General features: G+C 41.1%; 1 protein-coding gene across 5 annotated transcripts in view; it reads right to left on the reverse strand.

Moving 5' to 3' along the window:
- Window positions 1–26,749, reverse strand: part of CELF2 (CUGBP Elav-like family member 2) — a 127,746-nt gene that overhangs the window by 11,031 nt on the left and 89,966 nt on the right. For 4 of the 5 annotated variants that reach the window (XM_027897565.1, XM_027897564.1, XM_027897567.1 and 1 more), the window contains 2 exons: window positions 24,899–25,033; window positions 5,884–6,003 (listed from right to left, as the gene is read on the reverse strand). In XM_027897565.1, the coding sequence (XP_027753366.1) occupies window positions 5,884–6,003; window positions 24,899–25,033 (255 nt within the window). Of the gene's footprint in view, window positions 1–5,871; window positions 6,004–24,898; window positions 25,034–26,749 lie in introns of all 5 variants that reach the window. The other variant, XM_027897566.1, reaches the window with a different exon arrangement.

A 26,749-nucleotide genomic window follows, 5' to 3' on the forward strand; every position in this document is an offset into this window, starting at 1 on the left:
CACCCCCCTCCTCCAGTTACTCCACAAAAGATGAACAGCAACACATCCAGAGTGACTAAAAATGCTTCGTCCAGACTAGGCATCTTTCATGAAGAAACACAAGCATTTGTTTCTAGCAATGTCTTTCTCATGGCAAGCAGAGTCACTTCATTTTGTTTATTTATTTTTTTTTTTACTTGAAGCGATAGCAGAGTAATTTAAATGGGATGGTTGCTAAAGAGGAAATTTCAGGTAGGATTGTTAGCTGTGTGGAAAATGGCACCCCTCATCCCTTCAAATAGTGTGGTCTGCAGAAGGAGTTATACTACTCTGGTGCAAACTCCTGAGCTACAGCCTCTCTCCATTACTTCTATTTCTCAGCATGGCTCCTAAACGAGTCATGTTAAAGTTAAAAGTGTTAACAATTATTTTAGAAATTCCAGAAAAACTGGATTTTCCGTTAGAGCTTCAGTCTCTTGAAGTCAAAAGCGTGGCAGAGTTCAGAGCCCTGCTCATCTTCCACACGCCCAACTTGTGTCAGCCTGAGCAGTAAGTGCCCATGAGGGCTGAGAGTCAGGCCACACTTTCTGCACAGGTAGCTATCCCATGCTCCCCACTTTGTAAGTGAGTAGCTCACAAACAACTTAAAGGGCTTAGTCAGGCCCCTCGAGCTACAGTAGATCAGTCACTAGAAAAATGGGGCACCCAGAATCACCAGAGATCATTTCTTAGACATTGTGTAGTGTTTCTGTTGGCAGAATGATGGGTGAAGAGGTAACTGGTGGTGTCATATTGAGACTCCAAAACCAGGAACATGGACGAGAAAGGAAGGCCTTAATTTCAGAGCAGTAATAAGGGTTGGTATGTAAATTGGGGGAAAGTGGGGAAATTAAGCAGAAGACACTTTTAGAAAATTAACATTGAAATCTATTAGAGTGGGAAAAAATCTTCAAGGAAGATGGCACAAACCTTATCATATGAGTAATTTAGAGATAGGAAGAATACTGCAGGGAATTATCCAGCATTGACAGAGGAGGATAAAGATGCTGACCCCAGTATCCTTCCATCTCTTATGTAGATTTGAAAAGCATATTCCTATGAGTCTCCAATAATCAGGACAATTACTCAAGTGGCACCTTTCTGGCTCCACCAGAGTCTGTGCCAATTAGTAGAACTGTACTGCATAAATTATACCTTTTGATATTACTATAATTTGTGTGACTAAACACTTGACAGAGGTGTGATATTCTTAGCCTTTCCTTAATAAAATGTCTCACACTTTGAAGATTTCTCTTTCCTTTCCACCTCACTTCAGAGCACCACTGTACCCTGATGGGAGGTACTGGCTGCCACTGCTTTGAACAAAAGTCTCTGTCAGAGCTCAAGAGACATGGGTATTTCTTGTATAATGGTTCCAGTTATAAAAGTGTATTGGGTTTGTGTGGTAGCAGAGGGGTGACAGGGGTGGTTTCTCTGAGAAGCTCCTAGAAGCCTCTCCTGTGTCCCACAGAGCCAATGCCAGGCTGGCTCCAGGATGGACCCACCACTGACCAAGAGCCCATCAGTGATGGTGGTAGCATCTCTGGGGTAACATGTTGAAAAGGGGAAAAAAACCTCATGAAATGGAAACTGCAGCCAGAGAAGAGAAAAAATGAGAATGTGTGAGAGAAACAGCCTCAGAGACACCCAGGTCAGTGAAGAGGGAAGGGAAGGAGGAGCTCCAGGCACCAGAGCTGAGATGCCCCTGCAGCCCGTGGTGCAGTCCCTGGAGGTCCATGGAGGAGCAGAGGTTCACCTGTAGCCCGTGGAGGACCCCACACCAGAGCAGGTGGATGCCTGAAGGAGGCTGTGACCCTGTGGGAAGCCAATGCTCCTGGTAGGACCTGTAGACCAGTGGAGAGAGGACCACTCCTACTCCACACTGGAGCAGGTTTGTTGTCAGGACTTGAGACCCCACAGGGGATCCACGCTGAACAGCTTATTCCTGAAGGAACATCCATGGATGGGGTAAATGCTGGAGCAGTTCAGGAAGAAGTGGGAAGGAACCCACACTGGAGAAATTGGTGGAGAACGGTGGACTTGATGCTAGAGCAAAGGAAGAGCATGAGGAGTTCAGCCCTGGAGGAGGAAGGAGCAGCAGAGACAGAATGTGATGAACTGACCACAGCCCCCTTTCCCCATCCTCCTGTGCCACTATGGGAGAGGAGGTGGAGAATTTGGGGATAAAGGTAAGCCTGGGAGGAAGTTAGTGGTGGGGAGAAGGTGTTTTTAAGATTTGGTTTCATTTCCCATTACTCTACTCTGATTTGACTGGCAATAATTTAAACTAATTTCCCCAAGTTGGGTCTGTTCTGCCTGTGGTGGCAGCTGGTGGGTGATGTCTCCCTGCCCTCAATCCATGAGCCTTTTGTTGTATTTTCTCTCTCATGCCCTTTTAGGAGGGGGACTGATAGAGCGGTATTTAAAATATCATAATAACGAGAAAAATAACAACAAAAACTTTTATAATAAATTATGTATAATATGCAATATATTAGATATTATGTATTAAATACTACTACTACTACTAATGTGATCCTCAGGCTGACCCTAATCTGCTCTGATGTTTCTGGACATAGGTTTGTGTCACTGCTTGCATGGGTGTACACACAGGACTGGTTAAAGTAGAGGCTCCTGATAAAGCAGCTTGCATCTCTCTTTTTATTAGTGTTGAAATAACTTGATAACAGACATTACATTAGGATAACATCTTTCATGAGTCATCAGCCTATTAGATAAACGTGCTTTGTGTTGCAGTGGGCAGCATCCTCCCCCTCCTCTCCCCAAGAATCAATAACCCCTTCCCACCAGGCAATTCCAGATTAGCAAACAGCCAGACAGCCCAGCTCAGGGCACTGCTTCTGGGAAGGGCACAGCCACTGCTGCCACAGTGCACGTGTCTAATACACCTCCCTTCTGAGCAAAACAGAGCTGCACGTTTTTTCTGTTCTCCCTTTTTACATTTTTATGAAATCTACAAGGCCCAGCTGCAGTTACACATCTCTGCCATCTCTTTATTATCTCTACCAATGCACCTCAGTCTGACATTGAACTCTGGTCCCTTCCTCCCTGCTGTGAAATAACCTTTTGGAGCCTCTCATCTATGGCCTTCTACTTTTCTGAGTTTCTCTACATAATACAGCAGCAACAATGCTTGGCAAGTCTAAAGGTCCTTCAAAGTGTTTTCCAAGCACCTTCAAATCTGTCACAAATAGTTTTATCTCCGTTTTACAGATGTAAATACGGGGGCAGAAAGGCTAAGTGATTGCCCTGAGGTCTCACACAAACACTGTGCCATAGCTGTTCAGTATCCAGAAACTATGGTCTTCTTTCTTAATTGTAAAGAATGGCTTCCTCTCTCTTTATTAATTTTTCCTCATTATTCATAATTCTTTTTTTTACTTAAAATTCTTAAATTTACATGCCCAAAGCAGATAGTCTAATATTTTGCCCTTTAAGGTTTTAGGTTCTTCAAGAACAACCAGGGGAAGACTAGGTACCACTGCTGCCAAATCCTTGGAGACAGTTAAACTTTGCTCTCACTATCAGTCTCCATAGTCCACCTTTTTTTTCATGGACCCAGACAGGATCCAGAAAACAGTTAAGAGTCTCCTGGTGAGCTCAGCATGGAAGACATTCTCCGTGTGATTCTCAGATACAGAGCAGGACACCTCTGTGTCGGAGCCCAGTGCTGCCCTCTGATTAATTTTTGGGTTAAGCCTCCCTTTGACTTATGCTTTGGATTTTCTAATTCCCCAATTAGAAGCCTGTCACTCACTTCCAAGTTCTCTGCACAATTACTTCAGGAATGTCCACGGCCAATGAGTGTTTTTACTGGAGTGATTATGACCATGGCATAAGCCACATCAGGGTGAAACATCAGACTTATTGAACGTGAGGTTTCCCGAAGGCAAACTCCCAGGCAGGCTTGAGTGGGAATGACTGGATCAGACACAGTCACTAGGAAAACTCCTGGATCGTCATTAAAATAGACAGGGGAGGTGGTTGTAATGTGAACAACGCTTCACTGTCATCTGCATCACAAGCACCAGAAACTGAAAATCAGGGTCATGTTTTTGAGAGAAACAGTGCCTTAAGACTGAGTTGTGTCACGGGGAAGCAGTTTCCCCTCCTTAGCTCTCTCTCATATTTGTATATACACAGACAGACACACCCACACGCACTTTGCAAGTGCTGTACACATGTCCATAAAAGCATCCATGAAGAAGATTTGGGACTGGAGTCACTGTTGGCACAAGTCCGTGGAAGTAATGGTGGCTTAAAACAAGCTCAAATTTGCTAGTAGGTTGCAAATACATCATTAATATTTCAAAGTTTGCACACACATCACCTCAAAATGCTTGCTGAGAAAATGTAAACTCGTGGCTTGCAGCCTAGCAAGGAGCTCACAAAGAGCTCACAGGTGATTCACTCTTGCTTGGTACTGATGAAGGGACATGTTTTGTTGGAGTGTTCCAGTATGCCTGGGTTCTTATGACTGGTGAGAGGGAAGGAGGGGGATGCTATATTTTGCTCTTGATATTGTGACTTCTGATAAACCAAGTGAAGCACAAATCAGGAAAGGTCATTTAACCATTTCTTACAACAGGATAGCTCTCTTACTACAAGTGCTCACGAGGGGAGGGCAGGGAAGTTAGCTTTTCATGCTCGCCATTTCCAGTGGTTTGCTTCGATACTAAGGTACTAATAAGAAAGGAAACTAACACCTGCCATTTTGGGAACTAATACTTACTTTTCTTTAGCTGTTCTTGAGTCGTGTTTACAAAGAGGTTGTTTGTGTGAAATACGCACGTCCTTGCCAGAAGCAAGTCCTGTTTTACACAAGACCCCATGCAACCACTCAACACTGGACATCCATAAGCCCCCTTCCTTCCCAGCTCCCAACAATGCCAACCAGAGATCACAGAACAAAAAGATTGGGTGAGCAGCCAAGTGACAGTAACAGAAAGGACATCATGCAGAGCATCAGAGTGAGCAAGAGATACTGAGGAGGACATCCATTCCTGAGGGTACATTATGACGGGTCATGGGCTGGCAGTGACCAAATAGATTCCTTGCATTGCAAAAGGAAATGCAAGGAGCAACGGCAGCTAAAGAAAAAAGAGGGAGGGAAAAAAATGCAGCTGGGCAAATCTCTTCCATTGCAGGCAAAGGTGAAGTCATTATAGCAGAAACAATTAAAAAAAAAAATAAATCCTTCTTCAGGAAAATCTTGACCAAGGCTAAGAACAAGGAAGAATGTTGTAACAGCTACAGGCATCTACTTAACTGGAGATGCCAGGGTTTGTGTAAGATGTCATAGGAAAGATGTACATGCTCTGGCATTCCAGGTGACTGACTGTATCATTCTCTTATATTTGCCAATTAAAAGCCAAAGACTTGCCTTCATTTTTAAAGTATGCTGCTCTCAGTCAATTTGATAATTCCTTCAGACATTTTAAAGGTCTGCCTCAGTGGCAAATGTCTTTCTTAGCACTACATTTCTGAGTGAGGCTTTGCACATTGGGGTGATACACCTGTTGTCAGACTCCCTCAGTGAAAATGGAGCCTCTCCTATAACCTAGATAACCCAAATCTCTGGTGACATTTCTTCTACCTTCCACATGTACTAAAAGGAAAGGAGTCTTTGTGCAGGCACCCATGGAACTTCACTTAGCAGCACAAACTGTGTGAAACTAAAAGACTCCAGAACTGAATATACACCATGAATGGAACTGGATCAACTGGACCCCCTTATTCGGTATACAGATTAAAAATCATCACTTTACAACTGATAGTTTTTGTGGCATGATTATTGGGGAAGGCTGTCCACCACAGCAAATAAATACTCACTGTTTACGGTACCTGCTAGTGCATTAATATTATTCAATCCAACAGTGGCTCCAGCCAGTCCTTGGAGAGTACCCAGAGAAGTCAAAGAATTCATGGCCGCACCAGCTGTGGAATTAGCAGTTGATGCAGCCACTGAAAGGAAAAAAAACAAAGCAAAATTAAGGCCATATTTTGTTTATTTTAGTAGATCACAGAACAGCTCACAATAACATGGAGAACAACAACAGGGCTTTTTGCAAGGAGAAGAAAAAAAGAAAATGAGGCTAACAGACAAACCTTATTCAAGGTATTAATAGCATGGTTGTTCAGGGAAAGTGTTGATAAGCCTAGAACTGCAAATACTAGATCACCAAAGTTAGCATCGTACTATCATTTGCAAACATGATACTAAAACAGTAAGAATGGGATCAGGCACTTTCTCAAAAGTTTGTCAATCAACCTAGCATCCCAGGCTAACTAGGCTATTGGGATTTTGCCACACTTCAAAGTCCATCATTGAAAAAAACAAGTATTACTCATAGTAATTTTTTCATACAACAGCTTACTCTTCTGGGCCCCAAGCATCCTAAGAGGAAGTTTAATTATCCTCAGTGAGACACTACGCTCTAGGACACTGTATGAATATCAGTTAAAAACCCTGAAGTTTAGAAAAAGAGGAAAGACCAGGCAAATACAAAACACCCTCAATTTTATTGCAGGCTTTTAGCCTGGCCTTTATACATAGCTAGTCATGTGCATGCACCCCAATGGTACTATTATGTGTCCCCAAATGATCTGCCAGAGGGGAAAAGGTGGAGAAAATGTCCTTGCTGCTACCATGTCAAGGGAATGATGAAGGTGGGTGAGGTGAATCTATCTAAACTACATGTTTAGGAACAGAAAGAGACTTACTCTCCTGTCATAGGAAAGTAATAAAGCACCTTGGAAAGAGTCACTGTTTGGGGTAGGTTGGGTGAACCAGAAATACCTGTGTCTCTCACAGAAGGGCCTTGAATAACCAGTGTAGATTAAACACTTAACTTACAGGCAGGTAAAGTTATACCAGATGAATCACACTCATAAAAGCTGCAGAAGCAATTAGGTTTTTAGCTTGTCTCCTGAGCCCTACTTTACTGCATCAATCACAAAGACTTCCTTTCATTTCTGTTATAAAGTTGCATTATCTTATGAAAAGTGAACATTTAAAGTCAGAGTTTTGCTGATGATGTATTGGAGGCACATCATGTCTACACTACAATTTTTGCTCCTATTCATTACCTAGCTATGAAATGGTTAAGAGCACTTTTATCCTGATGCTCTTTTGGGCTGTCAAACACATCAGATTTCTCAGTGAACCCTCAAGAAAGTGAAGTCTCTGGAGCTGACAGCATCCAGAAAGGAAAGCAGGAGGCAACTTTTCCACTCTGTAGGTAAACCTTGAAGCTCTAACCTACAAATAACCCACCTTTACAGCACTAAGACCCAGCAAGGAAAAGTCCTCAAACTCGTGAGGCCTCAAAGTACAAAGAACATTCTGATGTGGGTGAAGAGAAGTTTCCAGACTCTGTTATGCATCCCTCATCTCTCAGCATCTGGGATCTCAGTCTGAATAATTTTATGTGTCGCAGATAGAAGCCCCTTAGATTATTCAATCTGTCCCCACAAAGCAGTAAGAATCCAATAATGTCTTTGATTAGAAAAAGTAATAAAATCCAAGTAAAAAAATCCCACTTTTGTCAGATAATGTGAACAACAACAGAGAAGAGGACAAAACCAAAGTGAATTCCCTGTGACCAACACTGCTCTGTGTTTCTGTTAACGTTCATTAGCAAATCATTTAAATGAAGTATATAAACCTCAAATATGAAGGATCTGATTGGTTTCGACTGGACTAAATTCCATCCATTTTCTGTTTCAGAGGATTTCTAATATTTTCTCTTGAGGAAACACATAAGAAATGAGAGAAATGGGGGCTAGGAAACTGCCTGTAAATTACATTAAAGCTGGGGGCAAATAACTCCTGTGAACAAGAGCCATACACTTATGGATAGGCAACACATCTGTTGGTGAAGGCAAAAAAAAATTTGCTTAAATCCTTCCCTCTTGTGCAGCCCACAGTGTGTTGTGGTGGCTCTTATCATAGTCTGTGAAACACATGCTCCAGGGATGGCCAGTATCTGGGACCAACATCTCTTTTCTTCTTTCATTTGTATCAAGTTTCTCTATTCCACCAGACAAATACAGAGTAGGTGCCTCAGCGCTTCTCCCACTTGAAGCTGCAGTGCAGATTATCTAGTTTGTCTAAATAATGACTTGGCACATAATCAGTGTAAAATACTACTTGGAGCACTAAAGCACCTCAGAAATCAGCATTTTGTTGTTGCGACTATTACTTCTGCTCGAAGGCCATAAAAGGTCCAAGACATTAAGAGAGGTGAAAATGTCCCCACAAAATGCTGTATAAAACCAACAGATGAAGCAGTGGTATGCCTTGTCCCCTAAAAATTAAGGGAGATGAAAACTGAAGTTAAGGGTCTTACAAGATGTGTGAGGGCTTAGACAAACTGAAAGTTTTTACTTCATGTGCCCCCAGAATATGTTGAAATCCATTTAGAGACAAGGACTATGCTTCCTCTGTCCTTTACCATTTTCTAGCTCCTTTCAACTAAAAAATTGTAACACATATTGAATCAAAGGGAAAGAAGAAAAATCACGTCTTGTGTTAAGAGCAGATGGCTGCAGTACTTTGGGGGAACCTGTATAACTCTCTCATGTCAGTAAAACTCTTCGGGCTCCACAAAAGCTCAGGGTAACAGCAAGGGAAGAATAATTCATGCTGGAATGCTGTTATTCTATATTTATATCTTTTAGTTGTCCAAATGAAAAAAAAATAGATTGGATACCCACAGACTTTATAAACTGTTTTTTACCAGGTTCCCCTGCCACCAAATAAATGAAAACACTTCACAACTCCCTCCATCCTCCATGCCAAAACACTGCTGCTCTGAATGGGATCACTTCATAGTGCTGCTTCATAAAGAGTAGGCATCTGCCTCCAGGAACTTGAACTATGGAGCTGCAGTGTCACCAGGAACTGCCCCCTGTGCTAACGGTGCACAAGAATTTGGTGCAACAATGAGGAAAATCTAACACAGAAAACAATTGCAAATGACTCTGACTTTTGGTGTCACTCAGGGTGGCACACCCCGCAGCCACAACATTCCGTGTATTGTTTTTCTCTTTATACTGGGAATTTTATCCTTGCCTCCTGTGGTGGTGATACTGTAGCTAAGGGGAGAGACTGAGCAGACTGGAGATCCAGCTGGTTCAATGCTGGCTGAAGATACAACACTTGGTGAAGAGCAGAGATCCTTTTTACCAGCTGCACCAATCATTCCCTCACAATCTTAATCTCTGGACAAACATCAGAACATGAAATATAAGATTTTTTTCTACTCATAGGAACTTTTTCCTTTCTAATATGTGACACTGCAATAAGTTGATGACTTTCTCAAAGAGAGTGTTGCTCAATCAGAGACTACTGGCAGCAGTTATGGGGTTGAATCGTTTGGCTGTTGCTGCAAGACTTCAGACAAGATGTTCATCAATTCCCCCCCACACCTTAAAACTCTATTAATATGTGAAAATATATTTTCAGCATTGCCTAAAGAGGTCAGTTTAGACTTGTAAAAGTAAAGAGTTTCCCAGTAGCCTATGGAAAAATCTGCTTTTTCTTACAGGTGCACTGCATGTTGCCTTCTCTATCCATACCACATAAAGAGACCCTACAGAACACTTTTGCATCTCCAACCATGAAAGGCAAGAAGGTTAAAAGTGTTTATTTTACTATTAGAGACCTTCCTGTTTCTTCTTCATTGACCCATCTATTCCTACATTTCTGTGTCAGTCTCACACCCTTCCTCCTCCTTATTCTAAACTCAATTCCATTTGAAAACTTTGAAAAATAGAAATTACATTTTTAAGAAGCTCTGAAATGGAGAAGGACAGGGCTTGCAGCCTTTCCCCAACATCCTTTCCAAATCAGTTCCAACCCCAGTCATTTCATCTTCCTGTGGTTGCTCCATTTAACTGATGAAATTTTTGCTACCAGCTTCTTTATGAAGAAAGAGACTTGGCCTTTGGTTAATATATTCTCTAAAACAGTCTTCCTTGATGCAGAGAACACATTTTCATTTGGAGTGGTTGGTCTACACAATACAGATATTTGTTTTGTTAAAGATTTTTAAGGCTGGAAGGATCTGGCATTTTCAACTTTCTCCCAAAACATTTACTTCTGCCTGTAAAAGGTTATAACACCTCTAAGGTCAGAGATTTTTTTTTTTTTTTTTAAACAGAAATCTAAACTAGCAATGAGCTGTTTCCCTTTTAATTTAAATAAAATTTTAACAACATTGCTGTAAACTGTGCCAACCTAGAAAAACAACCGGTATTAGCATAGAAACTTTTGGCCATTCTTTTGGCTAGCTTATGTCAATAGAGTCATGATGATTTACATCATCTGGATTTACCTCAGCTGGAAAACTAGATTCAGGATAACAGCATCTAGGAAAGGCAATGATGTGTAAATATTTCTTTGGCTTTGCTATGCACACTGTGGATAGAATTAATTTCCCCACCTTTGGCAGCCTTGTTGTTAGTTTAAGCTAGTCTAGTCAAAACTATTCTTTTCCACTGTCTCTGAGATTTAAAGACGTCCGATTAAGAACCTTTAGATTTCTATCTTAGGTTGTGCTGAATTGCCATAAAGATCACACAGATGAGATCAACTACCAGATGCTATTGATGCCTTTCCCACTTCTACCTCAAGCTACACAGTGGGCTGTGCACTGTCTCCCTTCCACTTCACCTTGTCCTGATCCCTTCTTCCTCCCCCAGCACTGGCATACTGTCTGGAAACGATACACAGTCAAACTGCAGGTCTTGGACTAAGATAATTGAGAATATCAAAGACGCATTTCAAACATTTTAACTGAAGTTCCTCATTGGAAACATTATTTTGGTTTTAGGGCAGGACTAAAGGAGAGGATGGGCAAAGAAATGCAAGGGCAGCTTCAGCTCTTTGCCTGCGTGGAAGGTTGCTGCAGGCCTTGCCAAACCCCTTCCACGTGAGGAGCAGCTAATGCTTCCAGAGCAGAACCAGGTGCTGCAGGGCTTGTTTGCCACCACTCACCTGTGAACCACAACTTTGTTCTTGTTGTTTTACTTAGCGGAAAGTTTAAATGACTCGGTGTGCAAAGCACTTATTTTGCTCCAGTTAAGATGATGTAGTAGTGCACCAGGGATCAATACTGCCCACAAATTTTAGGCTCAGCATGTCTGTGACTCCAAGCATGAGAAGTTGCAGAGAAAACATTCTCTGGGAGGTGCTACTGTCAAACCTGCATTGGTGGTTGTCTGAGTCCAGAACCCTCTTTCTTGTACTGAATTTGGGTGTATTTCTTCCCAAGCTCTCTGACTACAAGGGCCATATAAACCGGATCTAACTTAAAACTGCTGCTGACTAAATGGCTGCCATCAGAGGGATGCAGACAGGCAGAATTTGCCAACAGGAACCTTATGCATTTAACAAGGACAGATGTAAGTTCCTGCACCTGGGGATGAATAATCTTTTTCAGTAACACAGCAGGGGATGGATGGGCTGGGGGAGAAGCTTTGCTGAAGAGGACTTTGGGGGTTCTTGCTGGGAGCCAGCAGCGTGCACTGGCAGCACAGAAAGTAAACATCATCCTGGACTGTGAGACAGGAGATGAGCCAGGAGAGCCAGGTGACGTTTCCTCTTTACTCAGCACTTGTTACATCACATCTAAATATTATAACCAGATTTGGGCTCCTCATTGCAAGGAAAACACTGATCAGGTGGAGGGAGTTCAGTGGAAGGCCAGCAAGGTGGTAGGGGCTCCAGCACTCATCCTGTAACAGGCTGGGCTTGCTCAGGCTGGAGGAGACATGGCTAAGTGTAAACCTAAAGCACCCTCTCAGTACTTATAAGGAGGTCATCCACTACATAGAGCAGTAGTACATGCTGGGCAGATGAGATGTTAATTTAAAAAAGTGAGGCTGAGTTCAGATATAAGTAAAATCATTTGTACTGTGAGGATTGTCAAACACTGGAACAAATTACCCAGACTATCCCATCTGTGTCTTTGGAGGTTTTCAAGACTCGTTTGGATCAAGCCCTAAACAACCTGATCTCACCTCCCATCTGACCCTGGTTTGAGCTGGGGGGCTTGGACCACAGACCTCCAGAGGGACCTTCCAACCTCAGTTATTCCATGGAAATTAAAACAGTGGTAGCAGAAAAGTAGAAAAAGTCAGGTCACACTAAGGCAGAATGAAAGAAGGCTGAAGAATGAAGATGTTCTGGCAAAAAGCTGGAGATCTGGCTTTTGTTCTTGGGTCTGTTTACAGGAACAGAGGTTGACACTGAATATGCCACTTAACTCTAATTCTAGGCTGCCACAGCTACGTTTCATGGGCTAGATTTCCAGGGCCAGATCTACATCTAACAAAAGGAGTTTCTGACTCTGGATGATTCCTTGAGATTTTAGATTCCTCTCAGATTCAGCAATGTGCAACTGAAAATAAAATCCCAGTAGAAGGTGGTAAATAAAAGATATAAAGAAATTATACAAAGCGACTAAAGGCAGTAAAACAAAAAAGAAAAAAACATTTTAATACTTCTAACAGCTCCCCAGTCAGTGACACAGAAAAAAAAAATTGTAAGGGAATTATAAGGAAAAAAAGAAAAAGAAATAATAAACCCAAAGTAGAAATCTCTAATTTTAGCAAGCTGAATTTAAAATCTTTGTTTACTACACAAAATCTCTTAGGTAAACATAATATGCCTTTGTCCCTTGCTTAGTCCAAAAGGGATAATAAAGCTAAGAGACAACACTGGATTTAAGGATAATCAGATTAAGGCTGCGTTGTCTGTTTTCTTTCCAATCTTCAGATGCAAAAACCAATGATGTTTGGAACTATGTCTTGCAAACTGTATCTAAACACAATGAACACTTGCTGGCCTGAGTGAAGACTAAAGATACTGGACAAAGTTTAGTTGTGTTGGACAAAGGTTCAAACTTTGGCCTGATTTATAACATCTTATTTTAGCTGTTGTACTCAAACAGAGATGAACAGCACCCAGCTGTAGGAAGCTCTTATGTAGCTGGGAATCTGGACCACTGACCCGGAGTTACATGGGATTCTGGCCAGGTCTGATCCTACATATTCAAGGTCAGTTGATTAAGGTTTGTCCTGTTTATGTAGCACTAACACTGCCTGGTGTTTTTAAAGAGATGGAGGCCCCAAAGCTTCCTCGCAAACACACAAATGAAATGTCTTACGGAAAAGGGGAATTATTCAAATGTAGTAATGCTGGAGCTTATGAAATGAGGATTATAAACATGGGCGTGGGGGAGAAGTGGGTAAGTCAATCACAGTGCCCATGTGACATTGCTCTCAGGAATTTGCAGCGGCATTTCTGTCTGAAATGAGCACACTACGGGCTCTGACTGCAGAGGGAACATTTTAAAGGGGAAGAATAATTAAGCAATGACAGAGGCATCATCATTATTAGATAATCACAACCCAGGGGCATTAACAAACGTTGAGTGTCTCTAATCCCATGGGGTCTAATTATTCTGTGATAATAACCACACCTCCAAGTTTTAATTTATTCTTGTGGAGAATCTGAAGGGGGAGATGGGAGAAATGGGGGCATTTTAATATTTTTGCTAAAAGAAGATGTAGTTGGCCTTTCACTAGGGCTCATCAGTATTCTAATCTAACTAGCTTGTGTGATTGGCATTAAATTGTCTGCCCTTTACAGTGATCTCCAGCCAATCTGAGTATTCACCCTTGCACAAACTCGTGGTCTCCCCATTGCTAACAGTACCAGCATGCACTGGTTCTATTTCTCAGGGCCATTTTTCGGCAAAGGAGAGGTGGATTTTCCTGGCCTGGAGCGGTTTATTCTCCATAAAGTCCTTTGACAAACACATTGCCACCGCTGTAGAGAAAGAAGTAACATTTTCTGGTACCTTGTAAGTGCTGTCTGACATGTCAAAGAGAAGATTCCAGTAAGTTTAGGTGCTCTGCTAGTGCTTGGATAGAATAAAATGAAAGTGACAGATGCACTCCAGGGAAAGAGCACCAGAAAAGCAAGAGAACAAGAAAGAATCGGGGGAAACAAGAATGACAACATAGAAAGGCATATACCAATAGCACGGCCTTTCTCAAGTAAGTCAGTGTCCCTCTACTTCTTCACTGCTCACAGGTGAACTGTTCCTGTGAAAGACTGTTCATATCTTCTCAAGGAACAGGGAAATAGAAGCAGCAGTGAGCAAAGAAGGAAGGGAGAGCACCATCCACTCGACATCTGGTGGCTTCTGTGTATCTGTGTGCGTGCACGTGCAAATGAGAGTAAGCAAGACAGAGAGGGAGCGAGAAAGAAGGAGAGGAAGGAGTCTTTCCCTGTGGTGATATTTTGTTTCATCTTTCTGAAAACAGCTTTAGAGTTTACGAAGATTTGTGTACAGTGACTTATACAAGAACAAAAAAAAAAAAAAAAAGGAAAACATAAAGAGGTAAACCAATTAATTAAAATACTTTACAAATTCAGAAGCCAAGGTCTTCAAGAACTGCAGATTAATTTTAGACTCATATACCCATACTATTCAGTAGTGCATGGGTCTTTGGGAGTTAAGGGAGCTTGGTGAGCTTGGGAGAAGTGAAAATTGGGGTCACTTATTTTAATAGTTTATGTTATTTATGTTAACACCTAACTTGATATTTATGATTGTCTTGAAATTACAATGGACTATGGACCTTCCACAGCAGTGCAAAGGAGGAGGAAAAGACAGAGCATACAGAGGGACTACAGGTATGGAAGACAAACCTACCAGCTGGTTATTTTTGTAGTTTTCTAGTCTTCTGTTCCTTATGTTTCCTCCAAACCTATCTATCTAACAGAAGGTATTTTAACAAACAAGGGTTTATCGATTGGGCATGGCTTTGTGAATCTAAGCTGGTTTTGTGAATCTTGGTGTTTAAGGGTATATTTTCCAGTGACATTATGAAGACAGAGAGAGAGAGGGAGTAAAAAGCAGTTAATATTCTGGGCCAATTCCACACTGATGCTTCTGTTTTGTTGAAATGCATTGCTCAGTGAAGACCATCCACCTCCAGTGTAAACTACAAGCTGTACTTCAGCACTGTGCCTGCAACATACTGTGCATTCTGCCCAGCAGAGCACAGTGATAAATCACCTTTGGTTTTGGGTGAGAAGTGCTTTAGAGAGGCTTGGGAAGAGAATAATATGGCACGGTGAACTGACTTGAGTTAAACTTCATAGCTGAGCATTAGATATTTCCAACTGTAACTCTTTACTGAAATCAAACCAAATTGAATCACCACAATATGAAGAAAACAAAGAAGAATTACTGAGCATTTATGACTGTTTTACTCAGCGGGGTCAAGGGCTGTGGCTGTGTTCATTGATGCACCATCGAGTTCACATCAAAACCATTTCTACAGGGAACTCCCAGCTGTGTTCTCATGTTTATTACTGCTATCTCACACAATTTGGAGCAAGCTATTGCTCAGGGACTTAAGCCCCGATGCTGAAATGACCTCCATGTGGAGCCACTTCAGCACAGAACCACTCCTAATTCACTTTCCAAAGAATTTCTGATCTAGAGTCAATAAGGCTCTACTTCAGGCCAGGATCTCCTGCCCGGAGCACAGGTTCCTCCCCTCTGCCCCCTGCGTACCTGCAACATCTTTCACACACTTGCAGCATTAAGCAATGACAAACAACAAGCAGTAGCATCTCTTCATAAAAAAAAAATGAGTTTCAGTAGAGTCCAAGGCTACAGTTCAAGGTAAGTAATGTCTTTGTTGTTTGAGTACTCAGCACATGCATACACAGCAATTCAAATTCAAGTACATGGGAGAGGATGGCCTGATTCATCTTCTTTTTCACCTCTCTCATACATCTGTCTTAAGATCAGTTAAAAAAAATCCTTGGGAGTTGTTTGTCCTCCCACTGCAACAAGATGTTTCTAAAGGACTTGTTTACTTCAGACACTTAGGAGTCCTATCCATGGTATTTCAGAATAGAGATGAGATAAACTGTATACTGAAAATTTGAGCCTGCAGTTAAAGGAGTTATGAATCCTGAAGGTGTATGAATAATAATTTCCATGGAAGAAGGGACTTTTAGTGGGGTGTGCAAGTACAACCTTATTGTAATAGCACATCCACAAGATACAGTCATTCACTCCTGTAAGCTGCAGAACGCGAGGATTATCCTGCCTAATGTAAAATTACCCAGCCAGGTCCTTTGCAGACCATTCGGAAAGTCATATATAGCTCAATGTGACACTGGTTCTTTTCATCCATACTGCACATTTTTGTCCTGTGCATGGCAAAGGCAGTCGAGGGTTTACTTTACTTGATTTTAAACACATGCAGATGTTGCAGATATTTTTGTTTGGCCAATGCATAAAATAAATCAGTAGCCCCATATTCAAACACATAAGTTCTTCTGAGAGAATGCTGAAACAATTAGGTTAAAGACATTTATTATTATTGTTGTTGTTATTTCAAATTATCCTGCCTTAGGAAAACGGACCAGGAGTTTCCATGGACCATGGATACACACAGAATTGCGCAGGGTCGAAGGAACAGTGTTGGCAGCAGTAAATCTGAAATAGTTGAATGCTCCTTCAAATGCATGAATTTTTCTAAGATTCACATGATTTCTTCAATATTATGAACTGCAGCATTTTCTGGGCTTGGTACTTTGTGTAAGATATATTATATATAAGCTCACATATCTACCTGTGTAGGCAGGCTGATACTATCACGTTTCTTTAGTAGAAAGCAACCCTGAATGAACTTGAAATAGTACTTTCAACAGAAAGAAAAGGAGCCTTTTATACAAACCGGGATTCTTGTAGCTTGAAATAGAGATTAAGGTGGGGTAGAGAGACACTTAAAAAATATAATGTATTATGAGTATTATTTGTATATTACAAGCAAAGTAAATCCTGAAATGTGCTAAGGCAGTGGATTTAATACTTTAGGAAGATGATAATGTACTAATGTTTAAAAAACAAACATGCCTCCTGTTGAATTAGATCCTACTAATCCATGGTTTAGTACTGTATGCTGTTTCCAAAAAAAAAAAAAAAAAAAAAGGCAAAAAACAAACCTAAAGAATTAGCCAGCACAAAGCTTGACTGCATAAAATGACATTTATGCAACTCTGAGGAAACAGCTGGAGATTTCTGTGCCAAACATTTATTAATGGATAATGTCGATTCTAAAACAGATAAGGGAACTTTGGCAAAATGACTCCTTTTGCAGTTGTCAGTCAGCCCAAGCTGATGGCCTATCTGCTGCCATCCTTCAGGTGACCACTGGCTCATTTTTCCAAAAGGGAGACCAGGAAGAGACACAGTGCTGTACCAGGGAGGGTCCGTGGGAATCCATCACCATTCACCTCTCCATTTACTGTAATGGGACTCTGGGAGATTTTTAGCCACAATTCCCACTCATTTCTCCTTCAGTAATTTAGGACATTTTGAAGTATTATTAAAAATACAAATATAGGTCAGAAATATATGCCCAGTTTCCTATTTTTGGCTCCAACTTCTGTTTGCATGCCTGCTTAAGTGTGACCTAATTATTAGATGGGCTTAGTACCAATACATCTCTCCAAGAAGCAGCATAATCTCTGGGCACTAAGAGCAGTCAAGATCAATTCACTTATTTACAAGCCTAACCACAGACTCAGAAACTTAACACTATGTGGGTAAGACCAGCTGACTACTTCTCTCATCACATACCTATGCAGTCCAATAACAGGAGGTGGGCATGCTAAGGCAAGATTTTCTTCCATAGCTTCCTTGAAAACAAATACCTTCCAAAAATGCGTGCTGAGATCAGGGTTAAGGCATTGCACTTCTCTGTCATCAAAGCACTAAGGCAAGGGTGCTAATTATACAATTAGATTTAAATACAAAATTTAAAACCATGCACTTGGGGTGTTTGAGCATATGCACTGTACGTATAATGCATTTATAAACCTTTATTTAAGTTACGTGTTATATTTATCAACTGTATCTTTATACTAAAAATAATGAACAATTATACTAGGGAAGTTTTCTATGTTCTGCAAAACTAGCAGAGCTTATTTTGAACGGCTTTACAATAATGGAACTTGCATGAATTCCACATGAAATGCTACAAAAGTAATCAATTCGTACTACAGTGCGACGAGTGCCATTCTGCATTTTAAACCGATCCTTTCCAATGTGAAACATCTACTTCAACTCATTCTTCAGCAAACTGCCAGACCTTCCTACACACCCCTACTGGTAGGATTATTTTTGCATCGTCCTGGAAGCGAATCACAGCTCTCTCAGTGGGTGTACTGGCCTCTAACAGAATGTCACGGTGGCAGCCTTGCACCGCTGACGGGAGAGAAACGCACTGTGCTGAAGTGAACAAAAAAAGTGTATCTTCTAAGAACGATTATTCGAGCGTTCTTCACTCCTTCTCAGCCGAAGCATCTTGTGCATTCTATAAAATCTGTAACATTTCAACAACTGTGTTCACAACATGAACACCTTCAACTAACAAAGACAATCCTCATCCCAGATTAGGGGGCAGAGAAAATAATGAGACATGGATCACAGCTAGACGTTATAGCTCTCTGCTTTGAAAAGAGGGAAAGAATTAATTAATTCTTACAGGACAGGCAGTGTAATTTTTTTTTCCTTTTTTTTTCAGTTTATTCTATACTTCACAGTCTTCTGTTTTTTGGGGCTGTTATTCTTCAATGTCAGCATCTGTCTGAAAATGAGTATTTTTAGACTTTTGTGCTTAGGAGAACTTTTTTTTCAACATAAGAGCTAATGGCTGAATACTGATACAAGAGGACAAAAGCTGAGCTGGATTTTAAGAGGTCATTAAAAGAGAAAAGTCTCCCTTTCTACACTATCAGTTTGTTGTTTTTTTTTTTCAGAAATATTTCCTCTTAGGTTTACAGAGCAGATAAACAAACCTAAAGAGTTTTTTACTGAAGCATGAATAGCTAGTTCAGCTGTGGGAATAAATAATAGTTTAGAGAATCAAATAATCATGAAAATGTCATGGAAAATGAAGGCTCCCAAGTCTGAAACTGAATTAACTTCTGGTTTAGCAATTCTATCCCCCCACAGCTCAGAAATTACATTGTGTATGTTCATGCAGATAAATTTGGATATATAATTAGATGTTTCGTCTCTTCATTTGCACATAGAAGGGCTTCCCTACTGGCTACTGAAAAAACATTTGTGCATGAATTTTAAGACACAAAATTGAAATGAGCTCACATAGGCTGTGGAATCTCCATCCTTGGAGATACTCAGACCTTGATGGGACGTGGCTTTCACCAGCCTGCTCTGAGTGGTGCATGTTTTACAGAGATGTATTACTCTTGTACCACCCAAGACAGTCAAAATACAGGTTATTATCCTTGGTAAAATTAGGGTAGTGGGTCAACTGAGGCAAATTAAATGTCAGACAGCATTAGAGGCAGATACTTTGATGTTGAGCTTGTATGTCCCTCCTTCATATCCAGCTCCAGGCCTTCCCACCACCCACTGAAGGAACCCTAACTCTCCACAGGCTCTGGAACAGCAGCGTCCCTGTGAGCTCTTCACCCAGTGATCCATCCGCAGGACGTGCCAAGGACAGGCTCTGGAGGAGAGAATAAGGTTCCTGACATTCAGCTGAGATTCATCCTGTATAAACTGGGAAATTTACAGTGTGGATACCTGTAGCTGAGGGAGTCCCTCCAAAATCCCTTCTCAGTTAATGTCGTGGTTTTGCCCACCAGCCCATCCCTGGGGCTGAGGATGGTTTTGTCCAGGTAATTTCCGGACAAAAAGGCCAATCAAAAGTCCAGTAACGCCTTTGCTAATTACATCTTCAAGAAAATGGAAGAGAAGGTTTGTTGGCACAGTTGAAATTAGGGGCAGCAGCCATGTAGGGAAGAGGAGTAGCAAGCCCGAGCAGGGCCAGACTCCCTCCTCCCCCGGCTTGGGCCGGGGTGGGGGGAGCAGGTGTAGCACTGAAGTCCTCCCTTCTCTCTTGTAAGAGAGTGAAGAAAAAAAAAGTTTAAAAGACGAACTGCCTGGACAGAAACCGCTGTGGAAGAATTCCAGCCGAAAGATAACGGAGCTTCCAAGGTCGAAGCTGGTAGCTGAAGCTGCAGCAAGAAAAGTAAAGTGCGAAAGGGGGGGCTTGTTCCCCCCCCCTTTTCGCTCTCTCTCTTCAGCAGGGAAAAGACTGAAAAGTAAACCCTGCTACTTGTAAAAGTTTGTTGGAGTAAGGAGACCCCCCATGCAACTGATAGAGGAGTCTGTGGATGTACCAAAGAGAACCGAGACTTCATGAAAAGGACTGAAGTGAGGCAGAGTCCTGGTGAAGATTTGTGACCCTGAGGGAAACCTGTGCTGGAGCAGTAACGGCTCAGGTGGGATACTGGGATCCGTGTGTGTGTGAATCCATACTGCTCTTGAAGATTTTGTGACCCTGAGAAATCTCATGCTGGAGCGAGACGGCCCATGTGAGATGTTGGGATCCATGTGTGTGTGGATCTGTGCTAGACCCATGCCGAGAAGTCTATCAAGGACTGTTCTCCCATGGGGAGGGACCTCCATAGGAAAACAGGAGTGAACTCTTAAGCCATTATCCCCTGTAACCCTGTGGAAGAAGATCCATAGTAAGCAAGTGTCCCCTTGCAAGCCTATGGAAGGAAGACCCTTCAGGACCTGAGTAACCCCCAGCCTTCGGTCTTAGCCCAGGAGGGGGGTAAGCCCAGCCCTGGAAGCCAACACAGAACGAGAGAGAGAGAGAAAGTTCCAACTGCAACAAGAATACTACTGCTACTGAAGATCTATTACTAGAGAGAGAGAGAGAGAGAGAGAGAGAGCTGGAACTCCGAAAATAGAGAATAAGACTACTTCTTCTCCTTGGACTAGTATAAAAAGGGAAGAAGTATTTCTGTATATATATAACACTTCAACTTGAGTAGAAATTATTGTAGATATAGTTCTTTAGTTTTTAATTTATTAGTAATTTTTATTTTACTAGTAATAAATGTTTATACTGTTTTCCCCGGGTCCTGTCTCTCTTTTGTCTGCAAAAACCTTCTCTCAACTAGTAGTAATTGTGTGTGGGGTGGAAAGCAAAATTGACCCAAAGCAAAACCACGACAGTTAATAAGAAATGCAAAATTCCAAGGCCTAACCAAAACAGAATTGAGACAAACTGGATCAGACAACCTGGAGTCAGGTAAAAGGTACCCCAGCCCAAACTCCTTGTTTTACAAAATATTACAAGTACCTGCCTTTAAAATGGTATGAAAAACTACTGGTACCTGCCTTTAAAACAGAAAAAGTATCCTAAGCAAGTGAAGTGAAAATAAAGTGAAGAATTAATTAACTAAATAGAGGTGATTAAAGTAAATAAAGGAAACAATTATCATATCAAAATAAAAGACAAGAAACATGATTAAATGAGTCTTCAAAAGACCCATGAGAAACTCATGAAAGACATAATATGCATTTACCTGGCTTTTAGTCTTTCATGATTTCATTTTAATTTTTATTCACTACCATCTGATAATTGCAAGAAACAGTTACTTTAACCATAGGCAATTTAAACCATTTTAATTTTTTTTTCCAGGGCCAAGAGACAAAAGAACCTATTTATTGCCTGAGGGGATTTTTACTAAAATGAAAGCTTAATCTTTCATGTTTTTTTAAGCAAAGGCTTTTAAAAAATCATTTCTAACAATGCTGTAGGGAGAGACTTCCATGGGTATGCAAAATTGAAATTATAAATTTACAATTATGAAAAAATTAATAGTTTGGGGGATTGTATTGTCTCTGTTCTTTCTGAATGAATAGTCTTTCAAGCATAAGAGAAAGTATTTAGCACATGGAGGAGAATGAGTGTCCTTAGACTCTCTTGCGGTCAAAGTTATTTAGTCAGAATGGAAAAGGGAAAGATCACTGGAGTTTAATTTGTTTGGAAATCCTCAAATATCAGATGTCCTGTTGGTTCCCCACTTCCTGGCCTGTTTTTCTGGGTTGCCAATGCATCAAAGTTGGTCTCACCACTATCTTCTCTGTACTAGTCTGATGCACTGAAGGTTGTTAAATATTATCAATGTAAAATTAAGCTTTAAGATGAATTTTAACAGAAATAACCACCTTTTGGGGCTCTTATGACACATGTTTACAAAGGACAGAACAGGAGCTCTTGGTCAAAGATTGATTCAGGAGAGATCTTCAGGAGAGACCCAGTTATATATGGTTAGAGACGTGGATATGATTTATGTGGCTGCTGTGGTTTAAGGTATACTAGAAACACACCACTTATGCCCACCCCTGTTCTGTGCAGTATTCTGCCTTTAATAGCATCAAGCAAAAGATTAAATTTAAGCATCTACCTTTGCACTGCCCTAAATTTGGGCTGTTTTCTCAACTGAGAAATATTAATTTAATACATTATCTGGAGACACACAAACATTTCTTGCTGGGCTTAGTGCAGGCTTTGAAATCAGACAAAATAATTTACGCTTATGAAACACGAAAAACTGAAGGGTTCTATTAAAAGAAAACTAGACCAAAAAAATATCCTCAAGGCCTCCAAACATCCACACACTGAAAGTCAGATTTAAATGCTTTCTGCCAACGTATCTCAAGCTTTAGTGGCAATACTGTGAGCTACTATGAAAGGCTTTATCAAACTAAATTCATTTTCCATAGAGCAGAGGAGGATCACTGAAGATATTATTCAGGTTTACAAAGTATTTAATAGGGTGAGGAATGTGGAACCAGATAAGGAAGGTTAAAATGAAGAACATTTTAATAAGGCTGCATTTCAGGTTGGTTGTGCAACATAAATAGGTCAGTAGATCTATTAGATACACGTTTTTCTTTGGCACAACAAAATGTCTAATTAGAAACAACTGTGTACAGGTACTATCTGTAAGACTTTCAAAAACAACTGGCGTACTGAATACACTACTTCAAAGGCTAAATGTCCAGAAATTTTGAAAATAACAAGTTAAATGTGTTAGCCAAAATCCTTAATCTCTTTGGAAAAAGACTGGTGCCTGCTCTACAGTACCACCCTGAGCAATAGAATGCTGATGCATCTGCCCAGCCCAGCTGAAGCACCTGTTTGACCACGGCCTCTGCAGACTTGGACATCAAAAAACCCCACCTTCCAGGTACTCAAGAAGCCTCAAGACTACATTAAGAGAGGGAACAGCAAGTCAGCCAGGCTGGATAAGAAGACTGTGTTGGAGAGGGAAAGAGGCAAATGTGGACCTTAAGGTTGAATCCAAGCTCTGTGCTGACGTGGGCAAGACAAAGTGCCTGACAGGAATGTTCTGGTGCCACTTTGCTGCAGAGCAGCAATGATAAAAAAGGAGGTAATTTCCAGCCCCTCTGCACCAAAGCCCTGAACACCGAGTCGCCCTGAAAAGTCTTGTCAGAATGTGTCAAGATATGTTGAGTGTGTTTTGGGAGGACAGGCTGCTCAGACATTTAACAGCCCAACTACAGAGATACCACAGAACATCCATGAAATGCAACATTTTTGCTTCTGTACAAGGGTGACGTTTAGACAGGAGTAACGTGGAAACATTGACACTGTGACTTGCCTTTTGCAGAGCGTTAAGTCCCAGCTCCAGGACGGAGGGGAGAGATTGCTCAGGTTTAAATATATAAATACATATATATATATATATCAGCAAGCCAAAATTATTTTCACACAACCTGCTTCTCAGAGATGTTGCTAATAAATATTATTTTTAGGTCGAGATGAGGCTCGTGCCAGAAACGGGAAAATTCTGCACAAACTAAGTATTAACCTCTGTCCCAAACAAACAATAAAACTGCAATATAACGGGAAGCCTTGGCCAGTGCCAACACCCGGCACCACACTCGGTCCCAGTTCTATTGTGCAGTGAAGACTGTTTTCCTTACTGATGAGCTCAAACCGTCTGCCATGAATTACTTTTTCATGGGGAATAAATACACACTTAAACAAGATTAAACACAAACGTTCTTTAGTGGTGTCTAAAATAATATGAATGTTTTTTAGAACAGCAATAAACACACTTCATGATGCAAATAATTACACCCTGCAGCCTTTATGTAACGATAAGTGGCCGGATTCTCCACTCGGCTACAACACTGTAAATCCAGAGTAACTACACTGAATCAATAGTGCTCTCTCTCTCTAGATTCTGGAGATGCTGAAGTGTTACTGAAGTCTGAATTTACCCTGATTTCTCTCTATGGTTCTGCAGACATCAGACAGTCGTGGCTGCAAATCCACATAGTGGTCACGAAGACATTCCCACCTCTCATCCTGTTCCTTTTTCCCCCCATAAAGCTGTCTTTTGACTGGTCTTTTGCCAGTGTATTCCTTTTGCATCTGATACCACTTCTGTGACTGTATACTCAGGATCAGAAGAAAGCTCAATTGAGCTCCAGCAAGAAAAAGAGAAGGAAAAAAAAAGGAGAGAATGTCTTCACAAAAATTCATGATGGGTAAAGGCAATTCCCAGCACGTGCTGGGAATCAAAGATCAGTCTCTCAGAACCACCTCAGCTGATTGTTCTGTAGGACAGGAACAATTTGGTCATGTTCTGAATTCTTCCTGAAAAGTTAATTCCAGCTTAAGTTACCCATGCAATTGCAGTTTTCACACAGAGTTTTGTACGATGGGTCTGTTAGGGAAATTACTTGGGAAAGGTGAACATGTCCACATCGGACCACTTGAAAAAAGTAGTTATTTGCTTAAAAACAGCTGCAACAAAAAATGCATTCAACAATTAAAGGGTCTTCAGAATGCATATAAGCATGGAACCTAAACATAACATGGAATCACCATTTTAACTCCCGTGTTCCCATTTACTCCCACGTTGAAATCACAAGCACTCTGCTCTTACCGGGACTTGTGAGGGCTCCCAGAGCACCAGTCGTTGTGGAGAGAGGATTTGCATTGGTGGTGGTAGCTGAGGTCTGGGCGGCGGCTGCTGCGGCTGCTAAAGTTGCCAAATTCTGTAATTGTAAAGCGTTCATGCCTACGTGGAGAAGCAATAGGGTTAATTAAAACATGTAACTATCGTCATCACCATTATCATCATGAAAATAAAGAGTTACTTTCAATAGACATGGAGCTTGGGGTGTGCCTTGCCAAGAAACTCAATTCTTCTCACTCCCAAGACATCTCTATCCTGGAACCACTTCCTTCACTTCCTGAATGTCAACTCTCACTTCTGTACCTTGGAGCTGAGAGAATGCAGCAAAGGCACAAGCCTATGCTTCAGGAAAATTAAACCTGGTCTGTGCCTCTTCTACAAGGGAAGTGTAGAATTAAAAGTAATTTAAACTCTGTGAGAAGCCCAGACGCAATATTATTTCCTGACACAACAGGGGGTGTAAAGAAGATAACTAACATTTAAAACACATTCAGGACAAGGTCATATAATTGCAATGAACACAATTTGTTTCCCATGACTCCTCTGAATATAACTACTAAGGTTACACTGCGCAGTAGCCAATAATTGTGCTCAATTTCCTTTTGGTAGTTCATTTCTAAAAACTTATATGAACTAAGTACATCAAATTAGTATCAGCCTGACCACAGAGCCATCACTGAAGCTGGGACTTTCAGGATGTAAGCTCTGGACTGTGATATCAAGTTACTCAGTCATCTATTGCTTCATTACTTTAGAAGATGTAGGGGAGATATACCTGCATTTTAGTGAGCACCTTCAAAAATGAAGGCATTTAAATAGCAAGGGCTTTAATTTAGATGGCAAGTAAAAATGACAAACAATAAACCAAAATTAAGTGAAATGGGAAAAAAAAGATGATTAAGGAACAGCCAATGGCATACATTTGCTTAAATCAGAGGGACAGGAGTCTGTCTCTCCAGGGGACCAACCCTAACCTTTTACCTTAGATTAGACAAAGTACTTGGACACTAAGGTAAAATACTTCAGTAAGAGACTAAAATGCAGATATAAGATTACATTAACCAGACTGGATCTTCCTCAGGATCCTCTGAGTAAGACCACCTTTCCACAGGAGCAATGCTCAGACTGGGTGTTTACATATGGATGTGAGAGAGAGGGTTTGGATGGCAGTGAGAGATCATCCTTTTGGTTCAGACACGTGAAGGAGATCTGTGCCTGCTGCTTGAGCCCTCAATAGGACTGACAAAGTGCACAAACCCAAGAGACTGAAAGACGTTTATTGTGTTCTTGTGGCCCTGATAATACAAGTACATGCCCGAAAGGTTAGGTGGTAGGAAAAGCAACACCTTTTCTAGGCTAGTTATAGAGCTGGGAAGACTGCATGAGTTTTGGGGAATGCCCAAAGGAGGGCTTGAATGCCTGGAAACTTGTCTGATTTTTTGTTCTCAGCATTAGTCTACAGGAGATATTACTTCTCTCTGCACCCTCTGTTTCTCAACCAGGGGAACATAAGACTGGCTAAATATAACACTTCCTAAGGATGTTTGAGAAGAAAAAAATGCAAAGAAGGAGAAGTATTTTCTAAGACTTGTGAACTCCTGCAATTATGGAGAGTGACATTACTTTCAAACGCATATGTTGCAGACTCAGGTTGGTACAATCAACAAGCCCCAGAAAGAAGAATTCTTACCATCCCAGAGTGAGGGACTATGAGGTGAACCATGATATAAGCATCTATTTGTTAATAAAGCCCCAAATTTTAATGCAGCATGTTTCAACAGGCAGGTCAGGCTTCAGGTGAGCACCTGATCTGGCTGA

This window comes from Empidonax traillii, unplaced genomic scaffold (assembly GCF_003031625.1).
Source record: "Empidonax traillii isolate 1590-97213 ecotype Southwest subspecies unplaced genomic scaffold, ASM303162v1 scaffold549:size456157, whole genome shotgun sequence".
NCBI lineage: Eukaryota > Metazoa > Chordata > Aves > Passeriformes > Tyrannidae > Empidonax > Empidonax traillii.